Source organism: Callithrix jacchus, chromosome 13 (assembly GCF_049354715.1).
Source record: "Callithrix jacchus isolate 240 chromosome 13, calJac240_pri, whole genome shotgun sequence".
Lineage (NCBI taxonomy): Eukaryota > Metazoa > Chordata > Mammalia > Primates > Cebidae > Callithrix > Callithrix jacchus.
The window spans coordinates 106,864,842-106,887,009 of NC_133514.1; the positions used below are offsets into that span (position 1 = coordinate 106,864,842).

General features: G+C 47.0%; 1 protein-coding gene and 1 pseudogene across 1 annotated transcript; both read left to right on the forward strand.

Moving 5' to 3' along the window:
• Window positions 1–5,605: 5,605 nt before the first annotated feature.
• Window positions 5,606–6,982, forward strand: LOC128929386 (metallothionein-1G-like). Its single transcript, XM_078346886.1, has 4 exons — window positions 5,606–5,675; window positions 6,049–6,079; window positions 6,515–6,585; window positions 6,825–6,982. Exons 1-4 carry the CDS (start codon window positions 5,606–5,608, stop codon window positions 6,914–6,916), a joined length of 264 nt encoding a protein of 87 aa, XP_078203012.1. The 3' UTR covers window positions 6,917–6,982.
• Window positions 6,983–8,420: 1,438 nt separating this feature from the next.
• LOC128929387 (metallothionein-1E-like) lies at window positions 8,421–9,476 on the forward strand (annotated as a pseudogene).
• The last annotated feature ends 12,692 nt before the right edge of the window (window positions 9,477–22,168 follow it).

The following is a 22,168-nucleotide window of genomic DNA, read 5'->3' on the forward strand; positions in this document are numbered from 1 at the left end:
GAATTCTACAAATGTGGCAGCTTTTTATAAATTTTCTTTCTCCTTTTAAAAAATTCATTGCATCCAAGAATATCACTCTTTTTCCAGAAGTTTCAAAACAGTTGTGTGTGTGGTATTTCTCTTTTTCTCCCTCTGTTGTTTGTTCTAGTTTTACTATTTTCTTACTGGCTTGGCCTGAAACCTGAAAACCTACTCTTTACCAGAGTGACTCAGAAAAATCCACAATTTTGGAAAATACTTCTGACATGTCTCAGGTAAAATTGTGTGTGTGCATGCATGTGTATTTGCCTATGGTAAACTAGCTGGCTAGTTCTGCACCACACTAATGTGCCTGTGTGTTGCATTATGAATATTTTTATTTGATAAAGTACAAATGGTTAAGAAACCCAGTGGTAAGACTCTCATGTTATATAAAGCTGAAAACAAAGAAATAAGAAAGAACGAAGAATGAAAAAGAGACAAGCAAGGGTTGTCACATTCTTTCAGTGTAGACACCTTCCCCTTCTGCCCCTGCCTGGTGCCTGCCTTTCCCCTACCATGAAAATCACACATCTTGGAGAACCACTTCCTTGAGCTCAACATCAGTGTTTTCCTAGAACCAAGAGATTGCAGAATTTGACAGATAGGTAGGATTTCAGAGACCATGTAGTTCAAGCTTTCTTCTTCTTGTTCTTCTTCTTTTTTTTTTTTTGAGACAGAGTTTTGTGCTTGTCACCCAGGCTGCAGTGCAATGGCACAATTTCAGCTCACTGCATCCTCTGCCTCCCAAGTTCAAGTGGTTCTCCTGCTTCAGCCTCCTGAGTAGCTGGGATTATAGGCATGTGCCACCACACCTGGCTAATTTTGTATTTTTATTAGAGACAGGGTTTTACCATGTTGGTCAGGCTGGTCGCGAACTCCTGACCTCAAATGATCTACGCGCCTTAGCCTCCCAAAGTGCTGGGATTACAGGCATGAGCCACCATGCTGGCCCAAGCCTCCATTTTATAGAAGAGAAAACTGAGGTTCAGAGTGAGCACCATCCAAATTCACTCAGCATGTGGCAGGTGGAGTGGGTCTTATGAAATAGGTCAGCTCTGGTGGTTCTTAACTTTTCAGTCTGGGGCCAGGCACATTAATGCCACCCATAGGTTCTGTTCAAGTCAACAGATAAGTGAAGCAGCAGTTTCTGTGGGCTGGAGTCTGTAGCAGGGGCCAGGAGTAGGCGATGCAGTGGGCACAGACTGTCTTCATAGTCCCTTTGAACTATTCTTGGGGTGGGGGTTGAATAACCACAAAGAAAGGGCTCTGCCATCCCCAGTTTTACCCTATGTCCTTGCCAGAAGCAGTTACTCTCTGACAAACAAATGTCTCCTTGTGCCTCAAAGCTGACATATCTATAGCAAGGCTTGTGTGTGCTGATGTTAACATCCCAAGAATATTCTGGAAGCTGAACCTGAAGAGCTTAGCAGCTGAAGTCAAAAGCACTTTTCATCCCCCAGATCACTAGTAAAATGAAGCAGTGCTTAGCATTTTAATACGAGGCAGTATCAAGATTTCAGTTCAACTAGTCTTCCCTATTTTATCACATGAAATAAAATGTATTCTACTGCTGGCATGTATTGGAAATTTGTGCAATTGGAGAGACCTAAAGTCTTCAATTTTCCATGCCTGAGCTATTACTTTTAAAAATAATATGAAGTGTTGGCTATGAATATGGAAGAAAGCATTTAAACACTCATACTCCAGCATAATAAACAGATCTTCAGCATTGGCACTTATTTGGTACTTACTATAATCTTTATTTTAGGTAGTTTTTTTATTTTAAGTGGCAGGAGATGCCCAGTTTTCTTTAAAGCTGTAATCAGAAACAAAGGAAACATTGTTAGATATTCCTGCGTCCTGGTTAAAACACTTCCCTCCTTAGAAAACGCTAATCTCAGAAGTCTTGGTTTCACACATCAGAAAGTGCAGCTGCAAGGAAACCACCGAATTTGTGGCTTCAGTTGTGATTGACTCGTTCTCCTGATGGGTGCACAAGAGCATTTCCTTCAGCATGACGGCACACGCAGAGGAGTCCATAAATCCATCATTGGAAAGGGCCATTCCCAGTTGCCTACTTTTTTCTTTTGAGTCATGTAGACACTTGCCTCAAACTTATTTGTTATTTCAAGAACACGGCTCGAAACTCCTAATAGTGTCAATTAACTCAGAATCATTGGTCACCTCGGGTGGACACCTCCCTGAAAACCCTCTTCCACATCAGCTCAGGTGCTGCTTGCACCTTGCTTCAGAAATCATGAATAAAGCATGCCTTTGAGCTTCCAGGAAGAAGCCTGTGGTTTCGGTAAATTGCTTTCTAGTCTATCAGAACTCTGATTTTGCTGCTTCTGATCAAGTCTGGTGACATAAAACATTTTCTCCATTAAGAAAAAGAGAAAAACACTCTAGTGCTGCCCAATATTTCCAACTTCTGCCCATATGTTTGCTTTTCATTCATTCATTCATTCACTCAACTCAGCCATGATGCATATTTATGGACCTCATCCTGAAGCTGCTTCCACATGACACCCATACAGCCTTCTGCCTCAGTGGCACTGGTTAGGGCTGAGGGTGTGTAGTGAGCCTCAGGCCTTGGAAAAACCACCTCCTTCTTTACCCACCCTCCTTCCCTGGCCTTTCTACTGGTCCCTGTAAAGCCACACCTTAAGTGGGGGTCACAGAACAGAGCCTTGCCGTATTGTATGCACAAGGCAGTGCAAAGCACATGGAATTTCAAGTCGGATAGACCTGAGTTTGAATACTGACTTTTTTCTGGCAAGCTGTATGACCGTAGGCTCGTTACTCACTGTCTCTGAGCCTCAGATTCCTCTGTGTAAAGTGGGATAACTTTACTTCCTTTATAAAGTCGTGATGAGGGATGACATCTTTAAAGCACCATGCTGAACATGTAGAGGAGCCACCATTCTGATGCCTGCCCCTCTTAATCAGCATTGCTGTTCCTCGGGAATTTCCAAATGGGACCTTCCTCCTGGCTTCAATAGGGGACAAGCTTCTCCTTGGCTTTGACATCAGAAGGGGTGCAGTTATGTGTACAGAGGAAACCATTTGCTTCATTCAAGAACTGTAAAACTAGTTAGGTTTCTGATGCAGGGCTTGCCAACTTCTCACACCGCAGGATCCTGAGATGCCAGGGTCCGCTGCCACCCTGTTGCTGTAGACAACTGGGCGCTCAATATTTTGTGCATACATGTGTTCTCTGTGCTTTTAAGCACCCTAATTCCACAATACAATGACCTTTTCTCTGTTATTTCTACAGTAGCTCCTTTATTATTTCCAGAGAGTCATTTGCTGAGTATTTATGCCCTAACATTGTCTTTCCTTGGTCTTTCCCATTCATATCCTTTTTGGGTGCCTCTCTCTGTTCTTGTTTCAAGTGAACGCACCTTCCAGCACTCTGCATAGAACAATCACAAATGAACATACAAAAAGCTGCCCTCCTCTTCCACTTTCTCCTTGGAGTTTCTGCCCCTAGGATGTTTTCTCTCTTCCTCCTCCTCCTCATGCTCCACCCAAATCAGTTTGGATTTCCCAGTGGGCTTCTGCGCACTTAAAGCAATTTACATCTCTATTCCTCACTGAGCATGAAATTATGCCCCCCAGTCCTGAAAAGGTTCTGGTAGTGCCTTTTATTTTTAAAATATATCATATAATGCACAGTCCCATCTGGGCTGGAAGGTATTGGATGAGGAAGTCAGGATCCAATCGCTCTCTGTATTCACAATGGACCTCCCTCTTTCCAGAAAGATGCTGAGACAGTTCAACAGATATATGTAAGAGGATATAAGGACTAGGTGACAAAATGGAGAAGGGAGAACGCAACTATGGATAAAACCCAATTTTAATATTTTTTCTATACCTTGCATTTGTAGGTATTTCTAAATTTGTGTTGTTTTAATCAAATTATTATAACACTGTTTCATTTTATTGCTGCTTGATATTGATCTATGCATAGGCAATTTAATGTTACAAATAATTGACAACTCAAGAGTATATAATTGGGTAGTGCCCACACTGAGAAATTCTGCAAGATATTCTCATGCTTCTCTGTCTCCTCACCCGCCATGAAGAGAGTAGCAAGGACTACCAACATGGAACAGATGTTCCTTTGTAGTGTGTTCTGAGCCAACTGACTTCTTCGGTTTGGAAAACAGACAAAAAGGCACCAGATGAGATCCCAAACTCCCAGAATGACACTTGGAGGAGACCCTTTGTGATAGGCAGTCCCTAGAGTGAAGCCAAGGGCCAAGCTGGAGCAGAGTGCAAACGTCTCACTCAAACCTCCTCCACCCGCCCTTGCTGGGGGAACACAATGATGGGTGATGGCAGGAGGCACTGAGGTCCCCAAGTTTTTAGTTCTTAAATGCAATCCTGCAATTATTCCATCTATTTTAGGAGTAAAAGGGGATCAATAGCTGGGAACATCCAGAGATGTTGTTCCTCCGGCACAAAGCAGAGGGTCCAGGTAATTTCCATCCTTACCTATGCTTTTGTCAGATGCCCACCTGTCACTTTCCCAGGTTTTAAATTGAAATCAGACCAGTGTAAGACTCATAACGTAGTCTCTGGTGTCCTGGGCCAATGTGTAAGGGTATGTAGGTTGCCCACCTACAAAAATGCACCACATCTAAGGGGTCACTATTAATGATCTAGACATTTGTGTGTTTATTGCAACAAAGTTCTTGCAGATGGCACTAAAATGTCTTGAGAAAAGGGGTGCTAGTATGTCTTTGTGCAAGGAACCATATTGTTAAGCAATACCAGAAATACCCTGAGCTTTTAAAATTTTTCATTTTTTATTTTTTTGAACTCTGAGAAGCTAGCTTTTGTTTCTTTTTTGTTTGTTTCTTTCTTTCTTTCTTTTTTTAAGACAGAGTCATGCTCTCTTGCCCAGGCTGGAGTGCAATGGTGTAATCTAGGCCCACTGCAACCTCTACCTCCCAGGTTCAAGCGATTCTCCTGCCTTAGCTTTCTGAGTAGCTGAGATTACAGGCCTGCACCAGCATGCCTGGCTAATTTTGCATTTTTAGTATCGATGGGATTTCACCATGTTGGCCAGGCTGGTCTTGAACTCCTGACCTCAAGTGATCCACCCACCTCAGCCTCCCAAAGTGCTGGGATTATAGGCATGAGCCCCTACACCTGGTAAGAAGAAATGCTTCCCTGATCGGGAACTGAACCAGGGCTATAGAGGTGAGAGCGCCAAATCCTACCCACTCGACCACCCCGGGCATCATCCTCCCTCCCAGGCTTGTGCCTTTTGTTTCTTTAAAATTTAAAAAGAAAACACTTATCAACGAGGACAATAGGGAGAGAAGTAGGAAGAGAATCATTTCAATCTCTTCAGGCTCAGATGAAAGGGAGAGTAAAGTGTTGGGACAAATGAGGGCTGGGGACTGGCATGGCTGTAGTTCCTAGTCCCTCTTTTGAGGGTAAACCACACACATTGGATTGTTCTCTCACTGTGAAAGATACGGGGATGCTGGCCCCAAGCTCAGGAAGTTGAGCTTGATTCGATAATTAGGCCAGGAAGACGAGGTGGGATGGTCTGGCATCGCCGTTGCGAATGGGGTCTGCTGGACACCCAGATCTGTCTGCTGCCATTTTGTCTAAAGGTTTACCAAACCAAAACATCAGTGGGCTCAGAACACACTGCAAAGGAATGTTCTGTTCCAATCTTGGAGTCCTTGCTATTCTCTCTGTGGTGGGGGGTGGGGAGCAAGGGGACAGAGAAGCATGAGAATGTCTTGTAGAATTCCTGAGTGTGGGTGCTGCCCAATTACATACTCTTGAAGTGCACATTATGTGTAACATTAAACTCAGGATCTGAGTTACTCACCAGGGGCCTGGCTGGCATGGGGCAGGTGTGTTAAAGTGCAGCTGCTCTCTGGTGCTGCGGAGGTGGCAGCTGGCTCAGGCCCCTTCCTATCATTTGTCTCAACTGGAGACTTGAGTGTGTGCCAGCTACACAGTTTTGTCTGCTCAGCCTGATTTAAGGACCTTTTGTAGTTATTAGGAATCCTCACTGTTACTGTTCTGCCTTATATGAATTGGCAGCCAAGAGCTGGAGAGTGATACAGACTCCCTTGGCCCTGTCCCCTCCTCCCATTCCCCTGCCTTCCTTCCTTCTCCACACCACCCCCCCCCCACCCATCTCCAATGCTCTGTCCAGGCTCTGGGCAATCAGGGTGGATGGGGACTGGAAACCTCAGGGTTCAGGACAGAAGTTTCCAGCTCGGAATCTCAGTATTTCTGGGTTTTGTGTGCACCTGGGACCTTGCTGGTGGGGTAAAACAGGAGGGTGTTTGCCCTTCCCAGCCTGAGTGGAGAGGACATCGGGCTTGTGTTCTTCTGTCCTGATCAGGAAAAGAGCTCTGAGGGCTGGCCCTGCACGGAGGAGGTGGCACTGGAGACCCATTGACCCACTGCTATACCTTCTGCATCTCACTCACTGCCCACCACCTTTTCTCTTCTTTGCGGGTGGCTCCTGCACGTGCACCAGCTCCTGCAAGTGCAAAGAGTGCAAATACACCTCCTGCAAGAAGAGTGAGTGTGGGGCCATCTCCAGGAATCTGGGGCTGTGGCTAAGGTCGGGAGGAAACCCTAGGCTGGCCCTGAGTACATTCTTCTGGGGAACTGGGCTTTCTTTGCCCCTGTTGGCTGTGTCATTTTCTCTCAGAGGGCTTTGTGCCCTCTGGGTCTGGGGTCTGAGCTGGAGCCAAGCTTGCTATTAGGGAGGTGCCTGGTCAAGTCAGCTCACCTCTCATTCTTCCCTTTCACCTCAGGCTGCTGTTCCTGTTGCCCCATGGGCTGTGCCAAGTGTGCCCAGGGCTGCATCTGCAAAGGGGAGTCTGAGAAGTGCATCTGCTGTGCCTGATGTGGGGACAGCTCTGCTCCCAGATGTAAATAGACCAACCTGCACAAACCTGGATTTAAAAAAAAATATAACCCTAAGCTGTTTGCTGCATTTCTTTTTCTCTTAAATATGTGAGTGACAATAAAACGACTTGAATCTTATCTGGCCTTTTCTGTGTGTCTTGGAATAAATGGACTGGGGTGGGAGTTGAGCCGGGAGTTTAGAGACCAGGCTCTGGGTAGAAATGTGAGCCACTAACAATGTGAACACCTTCAGGAAGCCAGGTGACCTCATGAGTCTGCACTGCTGTAAAATGGCATCGCGCTGTGCCAATCAAATGGGTGGGGTGTTACAGATGATCGCTTCCACTCTCAATTGTCAAACGTGACCAATTTTTTAGATTCAACCAGAAAAAATTCAGTGAATAAATGAAGAAACAACAGGAAAAACAAAAGATGTACAAACTTTGACGATATGATGATGTGGAAGGCAACCTCAGGGAAACTGGGAAAGGCAGCCAGGACCTCGGGGACCTGGCGTACCTCCAGGCGCACAGCCCTTTCTGCGAGAGCGAGCAGGCGCCAAAGGCGCGGTCCCACGGTGTGCACAGAGCCTAGCTCAGGCAGTGGTGCGCCTGGCCCCTCTGCCGTGCACAGCCCAGCCCAGCCCAGGACCTCTTTCCTTGAAGTAAGCACTTGTCATGCTTCTTAATTAAATGCAGAGTCACCACATCAGGGCAAAGATCTCTCCCTTGGTGACATCCCAAGCTTTGGACGTCCTTGGTCTTGGTGGTCCAGCTAGGCTGTGGGAAGCCCAAAAGAAGTTAAAAAGCAAAAGAGGACTTAAACAAATGCACCCATCACCCTCTCAGGAGTGGAGGATGGAAGGGAGGGAGGCAGGGCCCTGTGTCTGGCCTGTTGCCGTGAAGAGGAGAAACGAGGCCAAAGGACCTGGATGACTATGAAGGTGGGTCGAAGGTCACATGGGAGGCTGGTCCTCTGCACACAACTCCCTTGTTGTGCTTCCCGCCTCGGTCCTATCTAGGAACGTGAGCACTAGGCTGGGGTTGCACACGGATTCCCACGGAGGCGAAGTTAGGTCACTGGTGCAAGGGTGGGGATACGGCCACCACCTGAGGCTGGGTTCCCGGACCGCCCAGGACAGGAGTGGACTGCAATCTGCAGGAAATTCGGGAGGGCCAGGATTATAGTCAGGACACCGTGTAACGCCGGGAGCACAGCCCCTCCAAAGCCAGTGAGAGCCAAAGGGCCGCCCTCAGGGTGCATCCTGCGCCGAGGGAGGATCCTGCGCTCTGCTCGCCTGCAGCGCGCAGTCAGGCCCTGAATCCGGGGGCGGCGCTGACACTGTGCGGGGTGGCTGCCAGACCTGGGCCAGGGCGTCTGCGCCTGGCACCCTGCCCTGACTCTAAAGTCAGAGGCCTGATCCTGGGCTCTGTTCCGCCTCCCACCGGCCAGCTTGTTTTTTCCCCTATGTTTTAGGCACTCCAGCCTCATCTGACCTCCAAATGGACCCCAACTGCTCCTGCGCCGCTGGTAAGAGATGCTGGGTTTCGGGGCTTAGGGTCTTCATTTTCGTACTACAGAATAGAAGGTCCCTGGGGCAGGAGGCAGGTGCATTTTGAACTCTACCTAAAATGGACTCCTTTGCTTTGCACTTCTCGAGCTTTCTCCCTGCCAAGCACCTTCATCACTACTCAGAACACTGCCATCTTCTCACTGCCTCCCATTTCTGAGGTGAGAGGACAGGCTGAAAATTGGCCGGCTCTAGGTCACCCTCAAGGCCAGAGGTGTGCTGAACTAGGACCCAGTGCTTTGTCCAGCATTTGAGCTGCCTAAGGTGGATGGGAGGCACGACACTCACTGCTCACTGCCTTTTTCTTCCTTGCAGGTGGCTCCTGCACCTGTGGCAGCTCCTGCAAATGCAGAGTGCACAGGCACCTCCTGTAAGAGTGAGTGCAGGACCATCCCCAGGAATCTGGTAGCTGAGCAGGGTCAAAGGAGGGATCTCCACAGGCCGGAGCCAACCAATGATGAGCCTCCCACATTTGCTTCAGCAAATGACTTAGGATCACAGCTGGAAGAACACTAGAGATGATTAATTCCCAATCTTCATTCTTTCCATGGGGAAGCTGACACCAAGAGTGCACACCAGCATCCCAAGCACAGACCTGACACTTGAGAACTTTCCTCACTTAAGTGTATAATTCTAGGAGACTGTCCTTCCTTTTACTGCAAACAGCACGTCACTCCCTCTCCAGGCTTCTACCATGTCCTGGGCACAGGAGGGGTGGGCAGCTTTGTCATGGCAAGACTCTCACCCCAAAGATTCAGGAGTTGTCTCCTGACAAGCAATGCCACCCTGAACTAAGGGTCCTTGGGCTGGAGGCAGAGCTTGAGCCAGGCCTCTGTTGGGCAGGGAGGTCACTGGTTGAGTCTGCTCTGACCTCTTACTCTCCCCTTCTTCCCCAGGCTGCTGCTCCTGCTGCTCTGTGGGCAGTGCCAACTGTGCCCAGGGCTGGGTATGCAAAGGGGTATCAGAGAGGTCCGGCTGCTGTGCCTGATATCAGATGTAAATAACACAACCCTTACAAACCTAGAGGGTTTTTTAAATACAAGCATAACCCATTTACTGTGTCTGTTTTCTCAAGTGAAACATGGGAATGACAATAAACATTGTTGGCCTTATTCTGCCTCAATGGTTTTTTTGAGGGGTGTCCTGACATAAGAGACCCCAGACCCAGCAGAGCTGGGATCATCCTATATACTGAGTGCCCTAAAGCAGGTTGGGTTACCTGTCTCTGGTCAGTTTCCTAGCTAAAAATGTAAGAGCATCATGCCAGATGATTTGAGGGCACAGGAATCAGTCATGGACCCAAGCTTTGGTGAGATAAATAGAATGAGTATGAAAAATAAAAAGGCAAAATTCATTTTTCATATTCAACAAGGAAATCTCAAAGGGACATTAAGAACAGAATAACAGAAAAAAGAACTACTAACGCTGCACATCTGTTGTAAGGTGTAGTGATACTCAGTAGGAAGGAGGAAGGCCCTGGGTGTCTTGTAATTCATGGCAACTGTTAGTTATCTGGCTACTTGGTGAGGCAATTGCTGTTTGATGTTCAAAGAGGAAGAGGAGTCACGTGGTCCAAGAGTAAGCATCATGCTGCCTTAAAGTGTTTTGTGAATAAGGGATTTCAGAAGGTAGCCTGGTTGGGTGCAGTGGCTCACACCACCTCGGTGGCTCACGTCATGTTCTGTTCAAGCCAAGGCAGGAGGATTGCCTGAGGTCAGAAGTTTGAGACCAGCCTGGGTAACTTAGTGAGAACCCCTCTTCATGTAAAACAAAACATTAAAATAAAACGAGAAGAGAAGGCAGCTTGGCCAAGTACAGGTGGTTTGGTGTCACACAAGTAGGTTCACAGCCCACTTCATCCCTTACTGGCTGTGTGACCTGGGCAAGGTGCCTAACATCTCTGAGTCTGCATTTACTCATTTGCAGAAAGAAGATTCTATCTCTACTTTGGGATGAAATGTGATAATGGCCTAGCACCTGGCTAGGACTCAGGGAAGAATGCTGTTATAATCATTTGTCCACATGAACTTTGCAGACAGAGAATCCTATCAGATCTCATCAAGCTCCCTGGGAAAGGACCACCAGTTCCTTGGAAGCATGACTGTGGAGTGGAAGTTGGGAATGTGTTTGGAGTCTTGCTGGTCTGGTCTTAAGGGTATGTGGATGACTTCCTGCACCAACTCTCCAGCATAAGACACTGCTCCAGCATTTGAACAGAGAACAAGCCTTTCCCACCCTTCAAGTCACTGATATTCACACAAACCAGAGAGAGTGTGTGCAGAGGCTGGATATGTAGGGGAACACTGTCCTCTAGAGTAGTTAAGAACCTGCCCAAGGTCACACAACTCACAAGGTCATCCAACTACGGGTTGGATGAACTTATGGTACAGCTGTCCTCAAGCCCTCTCCAGAGCTGGCACATCATTGTGCAAGTGGATGCTAAGCCCTCCCCATCACAGTTCTTAGCTGGAAGTGCCCTTGGTGAGTTGGCCCAATTGTGCCCTGACTGGAAAGAGGTGTACTGATGCCCAGGAAGGTTAAGAGCTATGAAGAGGCATTGATTGCCAGCTATTACTCTTCCCTCTGCTGTCCTTGTGCCAGGTCTTCTGTGTCCTTGTGTTTTACATGACACAGGGTTCTGTTTGAGGCAATGACGTTGCATGAGTGCAAATTTCAGCTGTGTCATTTATACCTGGGTAACACAACCTCTCTGTGGTTCAGGCTCCTACCCTGTTCCGTGCATAATAACAGGGTCTGGCTGGTAGGACCACGTCAGTTAATTCATATAAAGAACTTAATACAGTGTTCAGTGTGTCTCAAGTAGTCTGTAATAGCTATGGTTTTATTATCTTTCTTCACAGCATAGGAACATTTTAGTACCTCCAGACAAATTAGCCAGTCCAGATAGGCTTAGCTGTGTGTCCCATGTTGTTCCCAACAATAACATGAGCATACGACATATGGATCCGAGAGGGAACCCTACCCATCCACAAATAGGGATCTATGCTGCATATATAAAGCTATAAGCAAGATAGTCCATGTCTGCATAACAGATGTGAAAGGATTCTTGCCATTTCTGTCAACACCTGCACTGTTACTTTCCTTTAAAGAATCCTATTTCCTTAATGTATTTACAGAAAAAGCAAACTCTCTGACACTACTGAAAATAAGAATCAGTCACCTTGCAGACATGGAAGGTAGCCACACAGTTATATATATCCCTCTGTATCACTTCTGTTGCTCTCAGGATTGATGTTGACATTTGTTTTTGTTTAAAGATTTCAAGCAGTGAAGAGGTGCTGAAGACATAGCAAGGGCAAAGGGAAGTTTCATCACTGACCTCTTTTCCTTGAAAAGCTGAGTGGTGGCTGGGCACGGTGGCTCAAGCCTGTAATCCTAGCACTTTGGGAGGCCGAGGTGGGTGGATCACCAGGTCAAGAGATCAAGACCATCCTGGCCAACATGGTGAAACCTCGTCTCTACTAAAAATACAAAAATTAGCTGGGTGTGGTGGTGTGCGCCAGTTATCCCAGCTACTTGGGAAGCTGAGGCAGGAGAATTGCTTGAACCCAGGCGGTGGAGGTTGCAGTGAGCCGATATTGTGCCACTGCACTCCAGCCTGCTGCCTGGCAACAGAGCAAGACTCTGTCTCAAAAACAACAATAACAACAACAAAAAAGCTGAGTGGCTTCAAACCTGCAGCACTGCTTTCACTCTCTGTCCTGGGCTACTTATCTCCTTGTGTTGTCCTTGTCTGATTAGTAAGACCCTGTCATAAAGAGTATTTGCCTTGAGGGTTGCTGTGAGGGTTGAAACAGCCAAAGTGACTAAACAGGGTCTGGCTGAGTCTAAAAGCTCTGTAATAGTTAAGAATCCTGAAAGTAATAACTACTTTTCATGCTTCTTAATTTAATTCAAGGGTGAGCACATCAGGAAAATGATCCCTCTCTTGGGAACATTCCAAGTTTTGGGAAGCTCCATCCTTGGGCCTGGTGGGCCAGCTAGGCTGTGGGAAGCCCCAAGAAGTTATAGCAAAGGAGGATGTGGACAAACGTGCCCATCACCTTCCCAGGAGTGGGGAATGGAAGGGAGGGAAGCAGGGCACTATGTCTGCTCTGTTGCTGTGAATAAGACGAACGTGGCCAAAGGACCTGGGTGGCAATGCAGGTGAGGCACAGGTCACATGGGAGGCTGGTCCTCTGCACACAACTCCCTCGCTGCACTTCCCTATCTAGAGATGCAAGCACTAGGCTGGGGTTGCACATGGACTCCAACAGAGGTGAGGCTCAGGTCACTGGTGCAGGGTGCTGGGCAGGGGACACCGCGACCACCTGCGGCTGGGTTGCCAGACTGCGCAGGAGCAGGAGTGGACCACAGTTTCTAAGAAATTCGGGTGGGCCGGGATTATGGCAGGGACACCGCCTACCGCCAGGCACGCAGCCCCTTCAAAGCTAGTGGGAGCCAAAGGGCCGCCCCCAGGTGCACACCAGCCTCGCTAGGGGGGATCCTCCACTTGGCCGATCTGCTGCACACAGCTGGGCCCTGAACCCAGGGTGCCTCTGACACTGCCAGAGCCAGAGCCAGACCTGGGGCGGGACCTCTGTACCCGGCACCCCTCCCCAACTACAAAGCCACCTCCCGCTGGCTTGCCTGCTTCTTCACCTCTGGCATAGGTGCTCCAGCCTCACCTGCTCTCCAGATGGACCCCAACTGCTCCTGCGCCACTGGTAAAGTATGCCAGGTTTCAGGGCCTTTAGAATCCCTGATTTTTCACGGGGGATTAAAAAATGCAGGAGGCAGGTACATTTTGAGCTCTACCTAAAGTGGATTTTTTTGTTTACTTTGTACTTCTGATGCTTTTTTTCTTACCAGGAACCTTTATTATTATCATAGAAAACCTTACCATTGTCCCAGTGCCTCCCATTTCCAAGGAGAGAGGAATGAGTCTCAAAACTGCCCCTGCTCCAGGTCACCCATAGGCCAGAGGTGTGCTGAGCTGGGACTCAGTGCTCTGTCCAGCATTTGGGCTGCCTGGTCTGGTAGGGAGGTGGGAGACATTGCTTCTTCAAGATTCCCCACTTAAGTCTCTGTGTGGTATGAAAAAGAGGGCACCTGCCCATCCGAACCTGTGGGGTGGAAAGGCAGGGCTGGGCTTCCCATGCCTGGATGGAACTAGGTAACAGGTTTCCCGTGCAGTGAGCAGGAGGATGCTGAGGGGCTGCTTCCAACCCTGCACCACACTCACTGCTCACTGCCTTTTTCTCTTCCCTGCAGGTGGCTCCTGCACCTGCACCAGCTCCTGCAAATGCAAAGAGTGTACCTGCACCTCCTACAGGAAGAGTGAGTTCAGGGCCTTCCCTGAGAATCTGGGAGCTGAGCAGAGTCAGAGGAGGGAACCCAGAGCTTAGGGGGCAGGAGCGGGACAGTGACCAGCTTCCCACACCTCCTTTCCTGGCAACTGATTCAGGATCACAGCTGGAAAAACAAGATGGTTGATTCCCAACTTTCATTCTTAAAATAGGGAAACTGAGGCCACACGAATGCACCAGCCTGCCAAGCACAGACCTGATACTTCAGGACTTTTCTCAGTTAAGCCAATGGTTCTGGGAAACTGGTTTTCCTTTGTCCCTGTCATCCCAGCCACTGCCTCTCCAGTCTTCTGTCCTCTCCTGGGTATAGGTTGTGCTGGGTAGCTTTTCACTGGAAGACCCTCACTCCAAAGATCCAGCTGACTCCTGACAGAGCAATGCCACCATGGACTAAGGGTCCTCTGGAGCTGGAGGTAGGGTTTGAGCCAGGCCTCTGTTGGGGCAGAGAGTTCTCCCGTCAAGTCTGCTCTGACCTCTGACTCTCCCCTTCTTCCCCAGGCTGCTGCTCCTGTTGCCCTATGGGCTGTGCCAACTGTGCCCAAGGCTGCATCTGCAAAGAGGCATCAGACAAGTACAGCTGCTGTGCCTCATGTCAGGACAGCCCTGCTCTCAGATGTAGGAAGAGTGACCTAAACACATTTGGAACTTTTTTCCATACAACCATGGCCTTACTATATTTGTCTCTCTTTTATAAAATATGTGAATGACAATAAAAGTTGTTGCCTTTATTCTGGCTCTAGTTTTCTTTGTGTGCCTTGGAAATGGTTTCCCAGGATGGGTAGCACTCTCACTCACCACCTCCCTCGGCTCGGGGGTGGAAGCTCCCTGTCCTGTGTGGCTCTCAGCTGAGCCACTGCACTGACCCTGCTGACACCTTGGTCTTGAACTTCCAGCCTCCAGAATTGTGAGGACACATTTCTGTTGTTTCTGCCCCCCAGTCTGTGGTACTTTGATATGGCACACCTAGAAAGCTAATAGAGACGGCTAGCATAATAAAGTTAAAACTCAGATGTTACATGCAGCTTTAAGTATACCAGTTCCTTCTTACGTAAAACTGCAGTAAGATTTCTTATTAAAACTGTTTGAACTGTGTTGTCTACTAAGGTAATTTGCTAGTTTGATTTTATAAGGTTAAGTATTCTCAAATTAAACGTGAAACTAACCATCAAAAATGCCATATTACACATTTCTGACACCAATACATTGTTTTAAGTTATATACTAAGGGGGTCAGGAACCTTTAAAACTAACCTACCAGACTGGGCACGGTGGCTCAGGCCTATAATCCCAGCACTTTGGGAGGCCAAGATGGGTCACGAGGTCAGGAGATTGAGATCATCCTGGTCAACACGGCGAAACCCCACCTCTACTAAAATACAAAAAATTAACCAGGCATCGTGGTAGATGTGCCTGTAGTCCCAACTATTCAGGAGGTTGAGGCAGGGGAAATCACTTGAACTCAGGAGATGGAGGTTGCAGTGAGCCAAGATCGCGCCATTGTACTCCAGCCTGGTGACAGGGTGAGACTCCGTCTCAAAAAAATAAAATAAATAAATAAAACTAACCTGCCATAAAATGGCATTTCTGTCATTTAATATTTATGTCCTGTAACAGAAACTTCCAAGTTAGTTCAGACATGCTTTTACTAGGCTTAAAAACAGGCATTTCAAAATGTCACTCAATCTATTTTTAACAAACAAATGAATTTTAAAACTTTCACTATAAACTAACATGAAGCCTTTGCAAAGCTGACACAGGCACTTTATAATAAATAGGTAACTACACAAAAATATGAAATAACTGAACAAGCTGCCAAGGTGCCCTTTATCTTGCAGCAATGTGTGGAGTAGATCAAGCATCATGGCATGAAGGAGGTGGGCATCTACTGTGGGTCTGGAGTGGCCACAGACATCCAGGTGCTGAAGGCAGCCTTTGTCATCAGCCGGATCATGTCGTGATAGAGGTGTGGGCATCAGTGTCCACAATGAAATCTCACAGCGCTCCACGGCCGGGTCACATCACATTCTTCACTGTGTCTTTTCTTCGTTTACTGTTTTATTATTTTTTAAAAAGAGAAGACAAGAGTTGTAGAAGGAGCTTCTGTAGAAGCCAGTTATTGAACCATCCTACCCATCCATGCCACTTGCTGGGTGGACCTGGGGCTGCCGGGGGGCCTTGGCCTTCCTGCCTTGAGGGTGGACATGAGGTGCAGAAGCCTGGGACTCAGTGTGTTCTGCCCACTGCCCTGTGTGAGGATGTGGTGGGCAGAGGGCACTGATGGGACCCAGCTCAGGCTAAGGCTGCACCACCTCCACCTCCATCCCACCACCCCTCATGGAGTATTAAGGACCTGGACCTGCCCCAAATGCCAGGGGAGGGCACTGAGAACCCAGAGTGTCCTTGTCCAGCAACTTCAAAGCAACAGGACTTTGTGCCTGTGACCTTTCTTTGGGGCACACAGCACCCACCCAGACCAGGACCCCTAGAATGCCCAGCACCCCTGGGTGGGCCATGCGGTAGTTTCAGTTCCCTCTGGAGGCCCAAGATGGACCTGGCCTGTGGTGGGGAGGTCAGCTCCAGTGGCCAACTGGATCCAAAGGAAGACACTGATTCAAATACTGAAACCCATCAGATTCTCTCACAGCCTTCCTGCTGTCAGAAGACTGCTACGGGGTGGTTGCTGTGAACAGGGCAGAGCCACCTGATTCCCATGCAGGCTCTGAGTCCTGCTGCACTGGCCTCCTCCTGGACATCACATTGGGCCAAGCAGGGGAGAAATATGGGGATGCACACACCCCTCCATCATCTCTACACAGACACAGTCAAGTTCTACCCAACTTCGATGAAGGCATCGGTGAGCACTGGAGGCCTTGGCGTCATAGGAGGCATCTCCTCCATTTGCACTGCTGCCGTTAGGGGCTGTGGAAAGTGAGGTGTGAGAACCCAAGCCATGTCCTTTCTGCCATGGTCAGTGTTTTAACCAAGCTCAGAAAGCAGGGGCCACAACTGAGGCCGTTGTGTAAGTCCTCGTCTGTCCCCAGAGGACTCCTTGCCCTATTCCTCAAGGAGACCAAGAGAGTAAAATGCTCATCACTGCTGTGCTGTGGGGTCCTAAAGTCTGCTGTCCCCCTTCCAGCAGAGCAGGGCTGAATGAGGGTCCCAGGTGCTCCAGCCACATGTCCTGGCCCAGTCAAGCACAGGAGCAAACCTGGCCTGACCCCGAGTCAACCTGGAGGCTGATGTCTAAGCAGGGCACCGGCGTGTGTGGCCCCGTATCCTCCGCATGACCCTTAGGGCAGGCCTGCCTCCCGGGCCCACGCCCAGGAGATCTGGTCTACCAGCCTGGGGTGCCCCTGCGGAGTCTACGGTGAAGAGAGGGTCTTTGCTTAGTTTGTGGGGCTGAGGCCACCCACCTCTCACCTTCTTGTGTCCCTCACTCCCCTTTTTCATTTTATGCTGAGCCTCCACTACTCTGGGCTGCCCTCGGGAGGGGGTGGCAGCTGCTGGGGCCCAGGAACCTCTTCAGCACTACGGACAGCGCTCTTTCGCCCAGTCACAGCCGGCGCCTCCCCCGGCATCGTTTCAGAACCATGGACAGCTCCTAGCGCAACCCCAGCCTGGCCCTGGCGGCAGGGCTCACACACCCCAGGCAACCTTTCTGCTTCTGCCTCCAAAAGTTTTGGGATTACGGGCATGACCCCCACCATGTCCCGCCTAAATATTTTTGAGATTCATAGAGATGAGTAGGTCATGATAATAGTTCACAACTTGTAGTTACGTATCTTTTGAAATTACTCGGCCACCCCCATTATGATTTAAAGGATTTATTCCGGACCTGGCTTTACTTGTCGGTGAGGGTTGCTGACCCCTTGGACAATATTCCACGACTGAAGCAGTGATAATAAACCCGCAGCTGCCTCCAGAGGGCTCTGTGCGTAGGTTCACAAAAGGACCTGGGCGGTCTCTGGTGCAGATGTGGGTGCAGCTTCCATTCTACTTTCTGACACCCCGACCACGGGACCAGGCTTAATGTGACTCCATCACTGCTTAGCTCACTACACATTATTATTATTATTATTATTATTATTATTATTATTATTTGGAGAGGGAGACTCTGTCTAAAAAAAAAAAAAAAAAAAAAAGACCAGGAACGGCGACTCATGCCTGTAATCCCAGCACTTTGGGAGGTTGAGGTAGGAGGATCACCTGAGGTCAGGAGTTCAAGACCAGCCTGGCCAAAATAGAAAACCTTGTCTCTACTAAAAATACAAAAGTTAGTTGGGCATAGTGGCTCACACCTGTAGTTCCACCTACTCTAGAGGCTGAGGCAGGAGAATCGGTTGACCCTGGCAGACATAGGTTGTGGTGAGCTCAGATCACACCACTGCACTTCATCCTGGGCAAAAGGGTGAGACTCCGACTTATGAAAGAGAGAGAGAGAGAGAGGGAGAGGGAGGGGGAGGGAGGGAGGAGGGGGAGAGAGAGAGAGAGAGAGAGAGAGAGAGAGAGAGAGAGAGAGAGAGAGAGAGAGTTGTTAATTTAATGCGCTTATATGCTTGTGTTCTTCAATTTACTTGGAGACACCCACACTTGAGAGCTGGGACCATGGTCCTGATTGTGGACATGAAATATATGTTTTCTGGCAAAAAAAAAAAGACACTGAAAAATTACGATTTAATTGAACTAGATATCCATTTGGTTTCTTCTATATTTTTCCAAATTTTTACCCTAATTATTTTTTTTTCCTTTTTTTTTTTTTTATTTCTTGAGACAAAGTTTCACTCTTGCTCCCCAGGCTGGATTGCAATGGAGCGATCATGGTTCACTGTGACCTTCACTCTTCAAGTGATTGTCCTGTGTCAGCCTCTCTTGTAGCTGGGATTACAGGCAAATACCACCACACCTGGCTAATTTTTGTGTTTTTAGTAGAGACAGGGTTTCTACTAAAAACCTGGACAGGCTGGTCTCAAACTACTGACCTCAAGTGATCTGCCTGTCTTGGCCTCCCAAAGTGCTAGGATTACAGGCGTGAGCCACAGTGCCTGGCCCCATCCTAATATTTTAATGATATTAGAATTATATATAAATCAATCCTGATCTCTATACAATATCATAATTCTTGCTAGGTATGTGATAATTTTTCATTTCCAGATGATTCCAAACCTGAGAGAGGAACTATGAAACAATAAAATGGCAAGAAAGAGAAATAGTAGTTACCTTTGACATCGAGATACCCCTTCAACGTTATAAATGCTATGTTCTGTAAAGTATAAAAAAAAATGCACTCTTCCCTGGACACCAAGGGAATCCAAATGCATATGTTCCAGTAGGATTGACAAAAAATGAAAAGCTGCCTAAAAAGGTTTCATTAATCACAAATATGTGGATATAAAATTGAGTCTTCGATAAAACAAACAACTTGTGATTTATTGGAACTTGAAATATCCTTTATTTCTTCTGTACTTTCTGATAAAAATTTTAGAAAAGACCTGTTATTATCTAGTTTCTGGTGAGTTTGGGGATATTTTCTGCTTTTTGTTAATAAAATTCTAAAACTACACCTCTGTGATCATCTAGAAAAGTATTTTGGAAGAAATAAATGTGTCTACTGAATGGCATTTTTAGAAAACCCTTCTGATGATTTGGGAGGCTGAGGTGGGATGGTGGTTTGAGGTTAGGAGTTTGAGACCAGCCTGGGAAATGTAGCAAGTTCCTTATTCTTCAATAATAGTAATAATAATAATAAATTAAAATAAAAAAATTAGGCTGGTGGAGCACACCTCTAGTCCTAACTACTCAGGAGTCTGAGTCATGAGGATCTCTTGAGTTCAGGAGCTTCAGGTTGCAGTGAGCCATGATCCTGCCACTGCACCCCAGACTGGGGGACACAGTAAGACTCTGCCTCTGAAATGAAAGAAACAGAGAGAGAACTTTTCTCAGAAAGTTTCATTACTTTTCTTGACTAAACTGAGACCATTTTATTTCTATGGATCTCTGACTGCATTCCATACATGTAGATGTGATCTCATTCATATTTGGTTAAAAGACCCCATGAGGCATCCCCAATTCTCCTAGATCTCCAGATCTAATAGGCAGGGTAAAAGCCAGAGGCTGTCAACCTCAGCGCTACTGATATTTTGGGGTGGATAATTCTTTAGGAAGGCAGGTTGTGCATAGTAGGATGGTTAGCAGTGTCGCTCCTCTACACACCAGATGTCCAAGTCCATATTACAAAAAATATGCTTTAGTCCCTGTGTGAACTTGCCTTCAGTTATGTCCTGGAGTCAGGCCTGGCTTGCTGGGTTCACTCCTTTGGTGACCACTTCCACAACAGTCTACAGAAGCAAAGAGGTGCTCACTAAAAAATGGAGCAAGCTGGAAGGACACAGGAGCCCATCTCAAGGAGCTCCTAATGGCCAGACCTGAAAGCATCTTAGCTAGAAAGTGAGTATTGATAGTATTAAATTAGAAGCCATACAATAAAGTAAGTATCAGCAAGTCTATACAGGCATAAATAAACAACGGAATGAATAAACAAGTGTAGAAGAAGGGACCAGTCATCCTTAAGGAAGATTTCCAATTGATAAATGTAGAAAGAATGAGGGAAATAAAGAATCACATTGAAGCAAGAAATACAGGAATCACTGTTGCAGACAAGAATCTTCCAAGGAGCCTAAAATCTCTAAGCAGAATTCTGAAAAGATGCAGGACATTGACAAAAACTCAATGGGCTGTCTCCAAAGTATGCCTGACCTATGAAAGTTAACACCACCATCTGGGCAAGGTGGCTCGTGCCTGTAATCCTAGCACTTTGGGAGGCCAAGGCGGGTGGATCACCTGAGGTCAAGAGTTCAAGACCAGCCTGGACAATGTGGTGAAACCCTATCTCCACTAAAAATAAAAAAAAAAAAAAAATTAGTTGGGCATAGTGGTGCATGCCTGGAATCCCAGCTACTTAGGAGACTGAGACATAAGAATTTCTTGAACCTAAGAGGCAGAGCTTGCAGTGAGCAGAGATTGCACTACTGAACTTCAGTCTGGGCAACAGAACCAGAGTCCATCAAAAGAAAGAGAGAGAGAGAGAGAGAGAGAGAGAGAGAGAGAAAGTAAGTTAACAACACCAAAAAATAACACTAATAACTTTCCCATATAAAAACATGGCAGACACTGCATGAACTTTGTGGTCAAGTTAATATCACCTACAAACAAGACACAGCAACATCAGGTACCCTCTGATGTGACACATGAGGGAAAAGAAAACAAAGTAATTTGTAGATTCAATGCTATCCCTATCAAGCTACCATTGACTTTATTCATAGTATTGGAATGAAAATAAGAGCCAATATAGCCAAGACAATCCTAAGCAAAAAGAACAAAGCTGGAGGCATCACGCTACCTGACATCAGACTATGCTAAAAGGCTGCAATAACAAGAATAGCATGGTACTGGTATCAAAACAGATATATAGACCCATGGAACAGAAAAGAGGCCTCAGAAATAACACCACACATCTACAACCATCTGACCTTTGACAAACCTGACAAAAGCAAGTAATGGGGAAAGGATTACCTATTTATAATAAATGGTGTTGGGAACACTGACTAGTCATATGCAGAAAACTGAAACTGGACCCCTTCCTTTCACATTATACAAAAATTTACTGAAGATGGATTAAAGACTTAAACATAAGATTTAAAACCATAAAAACCTTAGAAGGAAACCTAGGCAGTACTGTTCAGGACACAGGCATGGGCAAAGACTTCATGACTACAACACCAAAAGCAATTGCAACAAAAGCCAAAATTGACAAATGGGATCTACTTAAACTAAAGAGCTTCTGCAGAGCAAAAGAAGCTATCATCAGAGTGAACAAACAACCTACAGAATGGGAGAAAATTTATGAAATCTACCCATCTGACAAAGGCTAATATCCAGAATTTACAAGGAACTTAAGAAAACTTACTTAAAAAAAAATCCCAGCTGGGCTCATGCCTATAATCCCAGCATTCTGGGAGGCCAAGGCAGGTGGATCACGAGGACAAGAGATCGAGACCATGCTGGTCAACATGGTGAAACCCCGTCTCTACTAAAAATACAAAAATTAGCTGGGCATGGTAGCGTGCACCTGTAGTTCCAGCTACTCAGGAGGCTGAGGCAGGAGAATTGCTTGAACCCAGGAGGCGGAGGTTGTGGTGAGCTGAGATCGCACCATTGCAATCCAGCCTGGGTAACAAGAGTGAAACTCCATCTCAAAAAAAAAAAAAATCCCATCAAAAAGTGGGTGAAGGATAAGAACAGACACGTCTCAAAAA

Bases quoted from the DNA above. Each gene is read 5' to 3' on its own strand.
- LOC128929386 (XM_078346886.1), top strand. From the start codon at position 5,606: ATGGGGTCTGCTGGACACCCAGATCTGTCTGCTGCCATTTTGTCTAAA. The intron at 5,676-6,048 runs GTGGGCTCAGAA...GACCTTTTGTAG, and splicing joins TTTACCAAACCAAAACATCA to TTATTAGGAATCCTCACTGT. The intron at 6,080-6,514 runs CTTATATGAATT...TTTTCTCTTCTT, and splicing joins CCTCACTGTTACTGTTCTGC to TGCGGGTGGCTCCTGCACGT.